The 14,272-nt window shown below is 39.1% G+C and overlaps 1 protein-coding gene across 1 annotated transcript in view; it reads right to left on the bottom strand.

The window, feature by feature from the left end:
* LOC126236098 (beta-catenin-like protein 1) overlaps positions 1–14,272 on the bottom strand; it is a 96,177-nt gene that overhangs the window by 42,389 nt on the left and 39,516 nt on the right. Inside the window, exons 5-6 of the mRNA XM_049945166.1 lie at positions 12,598–12,757; positions 1,596–1,819 (exon numbers count right to left, since the gene is read on the bottom strand). Coding sequence (XP_049801123.1) covers positions 1,596–1,819; positions 12,598–12,757 — 384 coding nt within the window. The remainder of the gene's footprint in view (positions 1–1,595; positions 1,820–12,597; positions 12,758–14,272) is intronic.

Genomic DNA, 14,272 nt, shown 5'->3' with positions numbered 1-14,272 from the left:
CTTATGTTTCTCATCAAATTCTTTAAAGACAGGGGAAGCTGAGATTATAATGAAACCATCACAAACCACATATAAAACTTTGCACACAAAAGTCCAGTCACAAGATAATGTTTCAAACACTGGATTAATAGAAGATCTAAAGGCAGGTTATCTAGTAAACATCCAGAAGCATCACAAACCACATATAAACCTTTGCAAACAAAATAATGTATCAAACACTGGATCAATAGAAGATCTAAAGGTAGGTCATCTAGCAAACATCCAGAAGCAGTAATGCCACACACAAGAATGAAACTAGCACACGAAGTTGCAACGAGCAATAAACAGGGAAATTTCCCTGAGGTTTCAAGGTTTTTCCAGGTTGAAATTTCAAATTTCCCTGAAGCAATCTTTGACAAATGTGAGTAGAAGTTTTACTTAACTAGTTTTCATAGCTCCCAATGAAACTTTTTGAATTGTCATTCAGTTATTAGCATTTATTTGAAGTTCATATAGGACTGAAAACAAAATATATATGAAACTTTTTTTTTTAGTCCGTAACATAACAGATGCAGCAAATACATTTAAAATGGAAATTTGACTATTAACTTTTGTCTGTCACCTTTATGTACCATACCATGTCACTGTGTGATAACCTGAAATTATAAAGAAATCATTACAGGAATACATTTTGAAACGTTATCACTGGAATGTATTGCCAACAGTCTTTGGTAGCAACAACGCATCATGTTTCAAGCTGGATTCTCTTCCCACTAAAGTCACTGTTAAATGAAGCATGACACTGCAAGAAACTTGGTAAATATACTAATACACACTGGAATTAGCAAAAACAGATCAACAGTGCTGGTCTACAATATGTCAATGCACTTCTTTACCTTCTTGAAAAGACCCCCCCCCCCCCCCCCCCAAACCAACTATTTCCAAAGTAGAATCTCACAGTGGTCTGTAACAATCTTTCCATCAACAAACTATTTATCTCCCTGGAGCCTCACAAAATTCCCCACCCCTGAATCTTTCATAATCTGCTTAAATTTACCTAATTTTCAAGTAATTTCAATACCTCTGAGAACTCCAGATTTTCCAGACATGTCACCAGCCTGATTATGTTTCCAAGCAAGAACAGTTTTAATCTACGTCAGTGAAACATGGAACTTTGAAAATCAAGAGACAAAATGATGGAAGCAATGTTAAAGAAATTTAATCTTCAAATTATGAACAGTGACTTAAAGGGAACAGGATAGATGATGTGAGAATAACAATAGGGCATAATTAGGTACATAATACTGATGTATGAGGTTTTTGCAGATGTCAGAGTGGCCCTTATCTGGCAGTGGATGAAAAGCAGCTGGTGAAGATATGGATGACTCATTACAATACATAATAAGTACTCCGATAATATCAAGCACCCAAGAACTGCGATGGATACTGTGATAACTTTGCCCTACCATGATGAGGAAACTTTTACCAGTAAATGACAATGCTAGAAGAGTACATCAGTCTATGGCGGGAAAGATTATGTAGTATAGTAATATATCTAATTATTCAGAAATAGATATTTGTTTGTCCTCAGTACATCCACAATAAATTTCACTTACCGCAAGTTGTTGCAATAACACATCAATGCCTTCAAGATCTCCCAATAACTGTCGATTCTCTGGAGTATCCTGCAACAGTATGCTGAGCATCTCACTAGCATATAACTTATTGCCATCAAATGGGGCTTTCACGCGAAGTCGGCGTAACAGCCACTGCATGAGACCCTGTTTCGCAGCATCAGCACAAACCTCTGGACGAAATTCTGTTATATTTTCAAATATTGCTGGAAAACAAAGAAATACATGTATTACACGTCTGCAAGATAACAAATGAGCTGTGAATTTTATTGCTACATTATTTGTAACAGCAGAACAATACGACTGAGATCAACACATTCAAACGGTTTCTTCCTGAAGTTATGTAAAAAACTTCAAAAATGAATAATTTTGCAAGAAATAAATTTTCCCAGTCATCCCAGCTTATCCCCCAGCTTTCTTAACAAATAAGAACTGTGTAACTGCTTCTGCAAAACAAAAACTGGCAATTTATCACCAAAACATCAGAGGCTTCTGCAGTAACATCAATCAATTTATAGTTAATGTCTATGAACCATGAGATATAGATAATGCCTAATGCCCCTGTTCTGTGCTTTAGTGAGCGCCGTATTACTTCTTGTATAGAAAAACTTGTGATAAATAATTATTACTTAGTAACATCATTCTGAAGCAAAAGGTGTTGTTGCTAAAAACAATGAGCGACTGATGTGTGAATTACTGTTTAGGTCAACATTTGGAAGTGTCTGCCGTACAAAAGCCTCCTTTCAATAATTCTCATATATCAGTAGTAATAACATACAGAGCACACTCAGGGAATTTTAGTCTCTTTTGGAAGCAGTCAGATGCTCTCCTTGAGCTGTGAAGGCTTCATTTTATCTTTTCTTCCCTGTTCATTTGCTAGTGCCCCGCTAGGTGGCAAGAATCACCCTTAGCTTCCTGTGTGTTATTGCTGGTGAGTATTCTTGAAAATATGCTGGAGCATGTGGAGTGGGGAAGTGCCTGGGTAAGTGGCAAGAGGGCAACATACACAGTGGTCAGCCTGTTGGATGTGTGAGCCATTGGCTCTATTAGTGAGAAGACTAATTACTTATGAGTAAACCATTAGTGGCTGCACGGAAGTTTTCACTATGCCCTTCAATGTGCTTCAGTGAACTGTCTTCCCTTATGTTCACACTGAGAACTTTAGGATGCTGCCATTTTGCATTGAGCTGAAATTACAGGATAACGATTGAAATCGCTTGTGCTGTAATATGTCTGCCTCTGTGACTCTCACTTTATGGATCTCAAAAAATTTTTCACCTGTTGTAATAATTGTTAACATCAACTGGTCCGTTTGAGTGTGATCCATTTAATGGTTAGTGCTTGTTCTGCACGTGTAACATTGGGTGCTTGCCATTATAGGTGCTACTTAAAGTTTTGCTTTACTGTTACTTGTGTACCCCACAAGTTTTCTGGTATGTCAAATCTGGTGGCTTTCAAACCAATGTTATTTTACTGTAAGCCATCAGGCCATTTGTTGTTAACCTAGTGTTTAATGAAATTGGGAATTTAGTGCTGTTAAAAAAGCTCTGTGATAAATCTGGTTTATAAAGTGGTTGTTTTTAACACCTTGAGATATTTTCTTGGATTTATTATTTAATCTTTTAATTATTTTAAGGAAATTTGTCAAATTAATGTACGTCATTCAAAATGTGTTTTAGATCGTTCTGAAATATAAGTGCCATGGAAGAGAGCCTTACTTGTAAATGCTAGCAATTAAGCATCATCTCAAAGAGGTAAGTTTCTGTTTCTCATAAAAATTTCAGTTTGGCACAAACAACTCTCTGGCTATGTGGCCTAGGTGACTTATTGACTGTTTTTCTATTTGAAGTAAGTTTCTGACATTAATGATTTCACCCTATTCTGTCAAGTTGTTTTGCGGGTGATGTTTATTATGCAACTGTTTTCCCATTTTATGTTACTGAGTGCTGTTTGCTGTATGGAATTTTGGGTAACGTTACTCTTTGATAAAATGTCTGCTTGTGTCTGTGTATGTGCGGATGGATATGTGTGTGTGTGCGAGTGTATACCTGTCCTTTTTTCCCCCTAAGGTAAGTCTTTCCGCTCCCGGGATTGGAATGACTCCTTACCCTCTTCCTTAAAACCCACATCCTTTCGTCTCTCCCTCTCCTTCCCTCTTTCCTGATGAGGCAACAGTTTGTTGCGAAAGCTTGAATTTCGTGTGTATGTTTGTGTTTGTTTGTGTGTCTATCGATCTGCCAGCACTTTTGTTCGGTAAGTCACATCATCTTTGATTATTCTGGTAGATTTGAAGGTTTTATGTCATTAAGCCATTAAGGCATGGGTGAATTACATTTTCTTAACTTGTATCTTTTAGCTCATATTTCATTTGAGTGGTGTTTATTAACAGCTATTAATTTTATGAGTAGCGAGTCTGCTGTATGGGGCAGCACTTGGCTGAGGGGATCTGCTTCTGTTAAGCACCAGCATGGTGTTTTTCAGGAGTGTTTGTGGCTGCCCAACATTGCCTTAGTGGAGCTGTTCACACTAGCACCATATTCTTAAGTTAAGTTTGTTTAGTTTATACCCTTATTTACAAGCTCTTACGTAAATATTTTCCACCAAATATTTTATGTCTCTCCTGAAACCTTCAGGTTTTCTACAGCAGATTATTTCAGTCTGTACTTATTATGCTAATATTTGGGAACTTTGAACTTACTTGCTCTAGCAATCAGTATTTGAGATTTTTTATAATTATTTTGCCATTATTTCCATGTTGTATTCATTCCAAGTATGTAAAAGAAAATCTTGTAGATCATAACTGTTGGCACTTAACTTTCATGGTTGGTCTGTTCTGGAAAATGAATGTTTACTTGTTATTTGGTAACTAGTAATCGCAGACACAGATGTTCCCTTCAAAGGCTAGTCTGATTAATATTGAAATTAATTTAATTTTTTTTAAAGCCTCTTAAGAGACATAGGTGGGATTCGTTATTATAATAACAACAGTTCTGGTGCTCATTCTATGGTATGGTTAATATTGCCACCTAACAGAACACCAGCAAATGGAGGGGGAAGAAAAGATGAAATGAAGCCGCCATGGCTCACTCCTAATACACATCTTCAAACACAGAAGAGATGTGATAGAGCTTGGGGACTTCAATGTAAACTTTATAAGAAATTCCAGAGACAGATCAGACCTAGAAAATTTAAATTCCACATATAAATTTGCTACTATAGTTAGTTTTTCTGCTAGAATAACTTCATGTACAAGCACACTAATTGATAATATACTTTTAGACAAGACCAAAACAGATGATACAACTACCAGCCAAGTCCTGGGTGGTCTCTCGATGACAAAGAAAGACTTGTTATTAACAGTGCAAGTATATATGAGAATCACTGTGGCTCCCACTGGAAAACAGCTAGAATAATTAATGATGAAACTATCCAGACTTTTAACTCACATCTCCAGACATAGACTGGAGACCTGTGTATGATTTAGATAATGCCAGTTCCAAGTGCAGTCTTTCCAGTAATGAAGAGGCACTGATATTTGAAGATCTGGATAACCACTGGTATTAAGATTTCAGGGAAAAGGAAATGAGAGCTAGACATCACCTCAAAAAATTCAGTAAACCCTAAAAAGTTAAATACCTATAAAAAATTGTAAAATGCTAAGTTATTCAGAAGTCACAAAGTTTGTCGCAAATTAATACATCTAGTAACAAAAACAAAACTTTATGGGAATTGAAAAGGAGTGAGACTGGTGCATATTATCCCCATAAGATCCAAAACAATGTTCTCAACAATGAAGGTAGATGGGTACAAAATCAAGAGATCACGCCAAAAAATTTTAATGATCATTTTTTAAGTATTGCTGAGAAAACAGGACACAAATAAAAATAATATCCCAAATTATTTAGGACAGCCTAAACAGCACAGGAAGTAAGAAAAACTATAATTTCTTTAAAAAGTAAAAATTCAACTGGTGGCAACAAAATTTCTAGCAAACTGGTAAAAGCCTGGTGTAGTCAGTTCATTTAAGTGCTGGCTCATATATTCAATGCCTCTCTCAAACAAGGCATCTTCCCTGACAGGATGAAGTATGCTACTGTAAAGCTCCTCTACAAATAAGATGACATCTCAGATGCTACAGCATTTTCTACAGTCCTCAAAAAATTAATATCATCCAGGACAGTCAACCACATAAAAAACTTTGCAGTAATTAGTAAAAACCAGTTTGGATTCAGAGAAAGTATCTCCACAACTGAAGCAATATTTTCATTGGCCAGTAACATTTTCGAATGCCTTCACAAGACGACATTGCCTGTTGGCATATTTTGCAACCTGTCAAGGCCTTCAACTATGTCGATCAAAGTATACTTGTAGAGAAACCATGCCACTGAGGAATCTGAGGATAAATGGGCAACTGGCTCAAATCTTACCTGCAGGGCAGACAACAGAATATAGTGTTAGATGGTTAATGCCACACAAAGTACGAGGGGTAGGGTCCGACTGGGGAACAGTACACTATGGAGCCCCATAAGTTTCTGCCTTTGGTCTCCTGCTTTTACTCATAAATATTAATGACCTACCTCTGTCCTCCAACAAGCAAGCAACTTTACAATGTTTGCAGGTGACAAAACAATTGTGCTAAGACAGTAAAACATCCACAGACCTGGAGTTAAATTCCAACTAACTGCCTGCAAATGTTCTCAACTGGTTCACAACATCTCTCTATCAATAAACCTCAGCAAAACCAAACATATTCATTTCCATTATGATCACAAAAGCCCACAGAAGATAAACATTGCACATGACAGCCAGCAAATGCAGAGCGTGCATTGTTTGAAATTCTTAGGCATTCCTATATATAGCAAGCTTTACTGGGAAAATCACATCCACTAAAACACAAAAAGGCTTAGCACAGCAACATTTCCCACCCAGATAATCACCGAAATCATATATACCAATGTCTAAAAATCTGCCTACTTTGACTACTTCCATTCAATTATGTTAGCGACTGGAAAATGTTGTATCTATTTTTTTGCAAAATTCACATCTATTTTTGTCAAAAATCATACCTATTTTCTGTTTGTTAATGATTAGATGCACAAATTTAAAAGGTTGTCACATGACATGTGTGAAGACAAACAAAGCCTTAGTTCTTTGAAACTGGCTGTTAAAAGAAGTGGTGATTGGAAACTTTTTGACGGGAATGTTTGCTTTTGCAAAAACTTCAAAAGTTTCTTTTTTATGAAATGGCCTTTGTTTCCTTCATCTGGCTGTATTTAATCTTTCAACAAATGATTGTTCTGCTGCAAATCAGCAGCATTTTCCCACCAGTGAAGTGAATGCATCTCTGATTTAAAGTGACTGCTGGTATTATTTGTTTTTTCCCTGGCCAATTTTAGGATAACAAAATCTGCAGAATAATGATTTACACTTTTCATGGCCATTCATAGCCATGCAACCCACACTTGACAATGCTACAGACAGAACTGACAAGATACTTAGTGTAGAACTCGAACATAAAGTAACTCTATTCAAATGCTAGGGGAAGACTTTCTGCACAGATGAAATATAAGAGATTTAGTTTCCCAATTGCTACAGCGCAGAGTGCGGGCACCATATACTAATGGCACCCAGCCAAGAGCATAAACAAACCAGAATTTTGACTGCCAGAGGGGAGAGAAGCAGTATGAGAAGCCAAGTCCCGCCTCCCTCTTGCAGTGCAGCAGCCTACACTCTTGCTCCACAAAAGCAGAACTGTCACACTATCACAGAGATCGCCAATCCCATCTGATGTTGTGAGGGTTGTAATTGAGACCCATAATAGGCCAGGATTATTCACTTCACTTATTTCAAAATAAGAAAAGAAAACAATGAGCAATGCATAATACAAAGCATTTGGAAGTGTCTACTACACAAGTACTTGTTGAGGTTTGCAGAGTATTTCTGACGAGGTAATTCAGGCCCAACCTCTAGCAGTATTTCACGCAACCACAGTTCAAAACATCTACTACCTAATTTAAACAATGGAAAATCCAGGATGGAATGTAACAATACCAGAGAAGGAAAGCTGCTACTCACCATATAGCGGAGATGCTGAGTCGCGATAGGCACAACAAAAAGATTCACACAATTAAAGCTTTCGACCATTAAGGCCTCCAGCAGAACACACACACACACACACACACACACACACACACAAACGCAACTTGCACACACACATATGCAGTCTCAGAGAGCTGAAACTACGCTGCGAGCAGCAGCACCAGTGCATGATGGGGAAGTGGCGACTGGGTGGGGGAGGGATAGTATGGTGGGAGTGGCGGACAGTGAAGTGTTGCAGTTTAGACGAAAGGCAGGAGAGAAGGTGCGGAGGGGGGAGGGAGTAAGTAACGGAAAGGAGAGAAATAAAAATAAATTAAAAGACTGGGTGTGGCAGTGAAATGACAGCTGTGCAGTGCTGAAATGGGAACAGGGAGGGGGCTGGATGGGTGAGGACAGTGACTTCGTTAGTCTTGCTTTACAATCCTTCTTAATATAAAATGAATGAGTCATGCCATCATCATGACACAAGAAGGAAACACGACTCAGACTGTGACCTGAAAAATTTGTCCCTGGTGCAGAAAGGTGTAAAATACATGAGCATAAAAAATCTTCAAAGCACTTCCAAGTAATATTAAGTGTCTACAAGGTAATAGCATACTACTTAAAACTAATCTGAAGGAGTTCTTGCTTGATAAAAGATTCCATACATCTACATCGATACTCCGCAAGCCACTGTAAGGTGTGTGGTGAAGGGTGCCCAATACCACTATTTGTCATTTCCCCTCCTGTTCTACTCGCAAATATAGCAAGGGAAAAATGACTGTCTGTATGCCTCCATATGAGCCCTAATGTATCATATCTTTGTGGTCCTTATGCGCGATGTATGTCGGTGAGAGCAGAATCATTAGGCTGTCACCTTCAAATGCCGGTTCTCTAAATTTTCTTAATAATGTTTCCCGAGGAGAACACCACATTCCCTCCAGATTCCCATTCGCGTTAACGAAGTATCTCCGTGACAGTTCAGTTTTGTTCAAACCCATCAGTAACAAATCTAGCAGCCCTCTTCTGAATTGCTATGACGCCTTCCTTCAATTCGACCAGGTATGGATCCCAAACACTCGAGCAGTACTCAAGAATTGGTTGGACCAGCATTTTATATGCAGTCTCCTTTACAGGTGAACCATTCTTTCCTAAAATTCTCCCAATACATTAAAGTAGACCATTTGCCTTGCCTACAGCATTTTTCACATGCTCATTACACCTCATATCACTTTGCAATGTCATGCCCAGATATTTAAACAACTTGACTGTGTCAAGCTGGTCACTAGTAACATTGTATCTGAACATTACAGGTTTGTTCTTCCTACTCATACCTGTTAACTTATATTTTTCCACATTTAGGGTTAGCTACCATTCATTACACCAACTGGAAATTTTGTCTAAGTCATCTTGTATCTTCCTACAGTCACTCAACTTTGACACCTTAACGTTCACCACAGCATCATCACCACACAACCATACACCGCTACCCACCTTGTCCGCCAAGTCATTTATGTATATAGAAAATAACAGTGGTCCTATCACACTTCCCTGGGGCACTCCTGGCAATATCCTTGTCTCTGATGAACACTCACCATCGAGGACAACAAACGCGGTTCTATTATTTAAGAAGTCTTCGAGCTATTCATATATCTGTGAACTTATTCCATATGCTCGTACCTTCATTAATAGCCTGCAATGGGGCACCACGTCAAATGCTTTCCGGAAATCAAGAAATATGGAATCTGCCCTTCATCCATAGTTCTCAGTATATCATGTGAGAAAAGGGAAAGCTGAGTTTCGCACAAGCGATGCTTTCTAAAACCATGCTGATTCATGGACATAAGCTGCTTAGCCTCAGGGAAGTTTATTATATTTGTAATGAGAACGTGTTCAAGGATTCTGCAGCAAACAAAAGTTAGGGATATTGGTCTGTAATTTTGTGGGTCCATTCTTTTACCTTTCTTATGTACTGGAGTCACCAGCACTTTTTTCCAGTCACTTGGGACTTTGTGCTGGGCAAGAGATTCCAGATAAAATTATGGTCAAATGATGGTATGTTTGTATGGATCTCCTGCGTGAATGACTTCTTGAACATGAAATTTACAACTTCGACTTTAGTTTTCCCATCTTCAAGTACCACACCAGACTCATCATCAACGGACTGAATGGAAGCCTTAGACCCACTTAGCGATTTTGCATATGAACAGAAATTACTCAAATTCTCTGCCATATCTTTTGCTAAGTTGTGATGGTGGTAGTTGTTGTATGCTTCGCACATATATCTTTTCAAACACACACGAATCTCTAGTAACCTTTGCTTGTTGCCGTTTGTATGTGTGTCCCCTCCTGAACCTAGAGTGCAACAGCCTCTGCTTCCTCAGCATCTTACGAATTTCGTTATTATACCATGGTGGGTCTTTTCCATCCCTTATTCACTTACTAGGCATGTAATTCTGCAGACCATGATCTACAATCTGCTGAAACTTTGCCCATACTTGCTGGTACTAAGTGAAGCCAATTCACTGCCTAAGTAAGATGTTAATAACTGCTTATCTGGAAGAAACACTCTCCTAGCCTTCTTGACTGATTTATTACCTTTCATAATCATAGTTGCTACAACGATATCATGATCGCTAATCCACATTTCTATACGGACATTGTTGATAAGGTCCAGCCTATTTGTAGCTACAAGTTCTAAGATATTTCCATTGCGCGTGGGCTGCCGAGTTAGCTGCTCAAGACAATTTTTAGAAAATGCCTTCAAAAGTATATTGCATGACTGTCTGTCTGTATCCTCGCAATGAATCCGTAGCCATCCCAGTCTATACTCAGCAGGTTAAAGTCACCTCCAACTAGTGCCGCATGATCTGAGTATTTACACGCTATTGACCACAGACTTTCTTTGAATGACTCTAGAACTACCACAGCAGAATCGGGTGGCTGGTAAAAACATCCAACAATTAACTTAGTTTCACCTACATGTGTATGCGACCAGAGGACTTCACTACCACACTAAACTTCGACCTCAATAGAGACAATTTTTCTTGTTAACTGCAATGAAAACTCTCCCTTCTGTGGCCTCTAATCTTTCTTTTCGATATACGTTCCACAACTCGCTAAATATCTCAGAGCTTTCCACTTTGAGTTTCAGTCAGCTTTTGGTCCCAAGAATAATTTGAGCGTGAGGATTTTCCTGGAGGGCAGTAAATTCGGGAACTTTATTTCGAATACTTCAACAGTTTACTGATAAAATTTTGACAGTCAAAGTGTCTTTATTCTGAAGGCTGTTAGACTCCCCTTGCTGTAATCAACTGGCGAGTGTTTATCAGACACCTCAAACAACCCTCATGTGTACTCCACAAGTACTCTGCTACCAGAGTAGCTGCTTTCTTTGTGTAGTGCACCCCTAACCTGTCACGAGGAGTCCTACAAATCCCCATACAATAACACAAGTCCAGAAATCTGCAGCCAAGACCATGACAGATTCGACGAAGCCTTTGGTTGAGACCCTCCAAACCAAAGGATGCCGATCAACTCTGGAAATGCGAGACCAGCATTCTTCACCACCTCCACCAGCTTAGGTTAGGTTAGGTTAGATTAGGTTAGGTTAGGTCTGTGCGAACTGATGATCGCCTCAGAACCCAAGCGACAGGCGTTGTTGGTGCCGACATGACACGCTCAATAGCCGTCAGCAAAGCTACCTCCGCATCTTGGATGAGGCCCCACTGGCAGACATACCGAGTGAGCATTGGCTTTCTTTGCATCCTAAACACTATCTGCCTAAGGGGCTCCACAACACGTCTAACACTTAAGCTCTGAATAACCAGTAAATCCCCCACCGGGTACCTGCTGAATGAAAGAGCATCCATCTGTCCACTCACAGGAAAAATAGGTGAGGCCAGGCGGCCAGTATCCACATTGGCCCTCCGTCTCTAATGACGCAACCTACTTTAATGTATATTGCTGCTTTAATTACATTAATTTGTGTTCTATACATCAAGCAGATGGTGTTTTTTAGTTTATAAATAACTGCTTAGATAATATCTGAAAATCGTATTTTAACCTCTGTTTGTGAGTATAATTACAACTTTTTTATTATTGTTTTCTAATTTGTATTCTAAATCTGTTTTTGTGGTCCTTAATGCTACTAACATAATAAAGGATTAAATATTTTGACTTGTTCCATGCTCACGCGTTACCACACAAAAATGGATCCATGGAACATGTTTTACAATATAAAAAAAAACGAAATAAGTTCTTTTGAATTAGGGACAGTGAAATGCAGCTTCTTAGCAACTTACAAGACAAAAATTATAACAGCTATTTTACGCTTTCTAAAAACAACAGATTTGGTAAATGGACTGACATTTATAACTTAAATCGCAGATCAAAAGATTATAAAGAAGATGGAGAAATCAAGATGGAATGTAATACATATACGAGGATGTATCACTGGTAACTGCACTGAGATACCATAATGGGGGACATCCCCAGTGGTTGTACCAGTAGAGCAGCTGACACACTGGAGCCCAAATGTCATCACAATGTCACCTCCAGTATCTGCCACCTAACCAGTGTTCCCACCACTGCCCACCCGGCACAGCCACCATTGGTCAGGTCACTTTCAGCCTTACACCTCACTCTCCACATGGCATGGGGCTGGCCACAGTGCGGCCGCTCCCCCCCTCCCCCCTCTATCTGTCCAATCATCATCATAATCTATTTTGTAGCTAGTTATCTATCCTGATACCCATATTAGGTTGTAACAATGATGAATTTTGGGGTATAAGACAGCAGGAATCTAAAATCTTTTCCTAATTTTTTTAAAAATTCACAGCAAAATATTTTCAATAGCTACAGTAAGACTGAAGGGTGTACAGCTTCAAAAAGTCAGTGCCTCTACCTAAAGTATTGTGCACGCCATCTGCCTCTTCTTTAACAGATTCATCCAAACGTTCCAGATTTTGAACAAGAAGGGCACAAATTTGTTGATTCAACAATGCATCTATTAAAGCCTCAGCTCCTTCCTCACTCTCATTAAGGATATCAACATCAGTGAGTTCCTGAAAGTAAGAAAGAAGAATTAACTATTTTTTTATAATACTGACTTCATAAAACAATGAAAAACAACTTGAAAATCTCCGTAATATGAAGGGTGTTCAATAAGTAGTGCGACACATTTTTTTTTCCTCGGCCGATTTTGGTTGTAAAAATGCGGGATTTATTGTGGGGCATCGTGGAAGATTCCTGGTTCAACCCCTGCCTTCTTCTGGCAGATGGGTTGAAGGGGAAGGAAGAAGGGGTGAAAGGAAAGGAACTGGAGAGGTTCAGGAAAAGGGGTAGAGTTTGGAAAAGTCACCCAGACTCCCGGGTCAAGGCAGACTTACCAGACGAGATGGGGCCAAACAATGTCTTTCCTTCTCATTCCATCCGGTAAGTGTGCCCCGACACGGAGTCCAATGAAGTTTTTGAGTTCCTCTCAGATTTCAGACTTGTGTGCGGCCTTATGTTGTCCAGAGAAGAAGTTTGTTTGTATTTTTGTGGTAACTAACATACTGAAGTCCTTTCTTCATTTCCTGAAGGCAGTGCAATACAATTAAAGAGCTGATCCTTCCACCATGAGAGAGAACATCAAACAGAATAACCCCTTCAGAGTTTCTGGAGACCATTGCCATGACTTTACTGGCTGAGGGTGTGGCTCTGAACTTTTTCTTCAGAGTAGAGGTGGTGTGGCGCCACTCCATGGATTGCAGTTTTGGTTTTGTTCGAAGTGATGAACCCATGTTTTATCACCTGTGACTATCTTCTCGCACCTTCTGACTTCCATCTGGTTTGGCACAATAAAGTATGCACTCTGCAGGAAGCATTTCATGGATAATCGGAAGGTTACTGATGCAACAAGACATTGGCTCCAACGACAACCTATACAGTGGTACCATATGGGCATACAGGCCTTCCCAGTAAGGTGGTATAAGGCCATTGCACCGAACAGAGATTATGTTGAAAGACAGTGTTTTATAGCCAAAAGATTGGGGAATAATATGATGCATCGGAATGGTATAATGGTACGATAGAGATTTCGGAACCAGATATTAAATTGTAAGACACTTCCAGGAGCAGACGTAGGCTCTGACCACAATTTATTGCTTATTAATTGTAGATTAAAACTAAAGAAACTACAAAAAGACAGGAATTTAAGAAAATGGGACCTGAATAAACTGAGAGAACCACAGGTTGTATAGTGTCTCAGAGGGAGCATTAGGGAATGACTGACAAGAACAGGGGAAAGGAATACAGTAGAAGAAAAATGGGTAGCTTTGAGAGATGAAATAGTGAAGGCAGCAGAGGATCAAGTAGGTAAAAAGATGAGGGATAGTAGAAATCCTTGGGTAACACGAGATATTGAATTTAACTGATGAAAGGAGAAAATATAAAAATCCAGCAAATGTAGCAGGCGAAAGGAAATACAGGGTGTTCAAAATGTCTCTCAACAGTGAGGATTGTTAGCCGCGCATACCGTATGATTGTTCACTTGCCTGGGTTACTTCCCTTCAAGTGGACTCTCCCAACATTCCACT

The sequence above is a fragment of the Schistocerca nitens genome, chromosome 2 (assembly GCF_023898315.1).
Source record: "Schistocerca nitens isolate TAMUIC-IGC-003100 chromosome 2, iqSchNite1.1, whole genome shotgun sequence".
NCBI classification, from domain to species: Eukaryota; Metazoa; Arthropoda; class Insecta; order Orthoptera; family Acrididae; genus Schistocerca; species Schistocerca nitens.
This window is presented reverse-complemented; position numbering and strand designations above follow the sequence as displayed.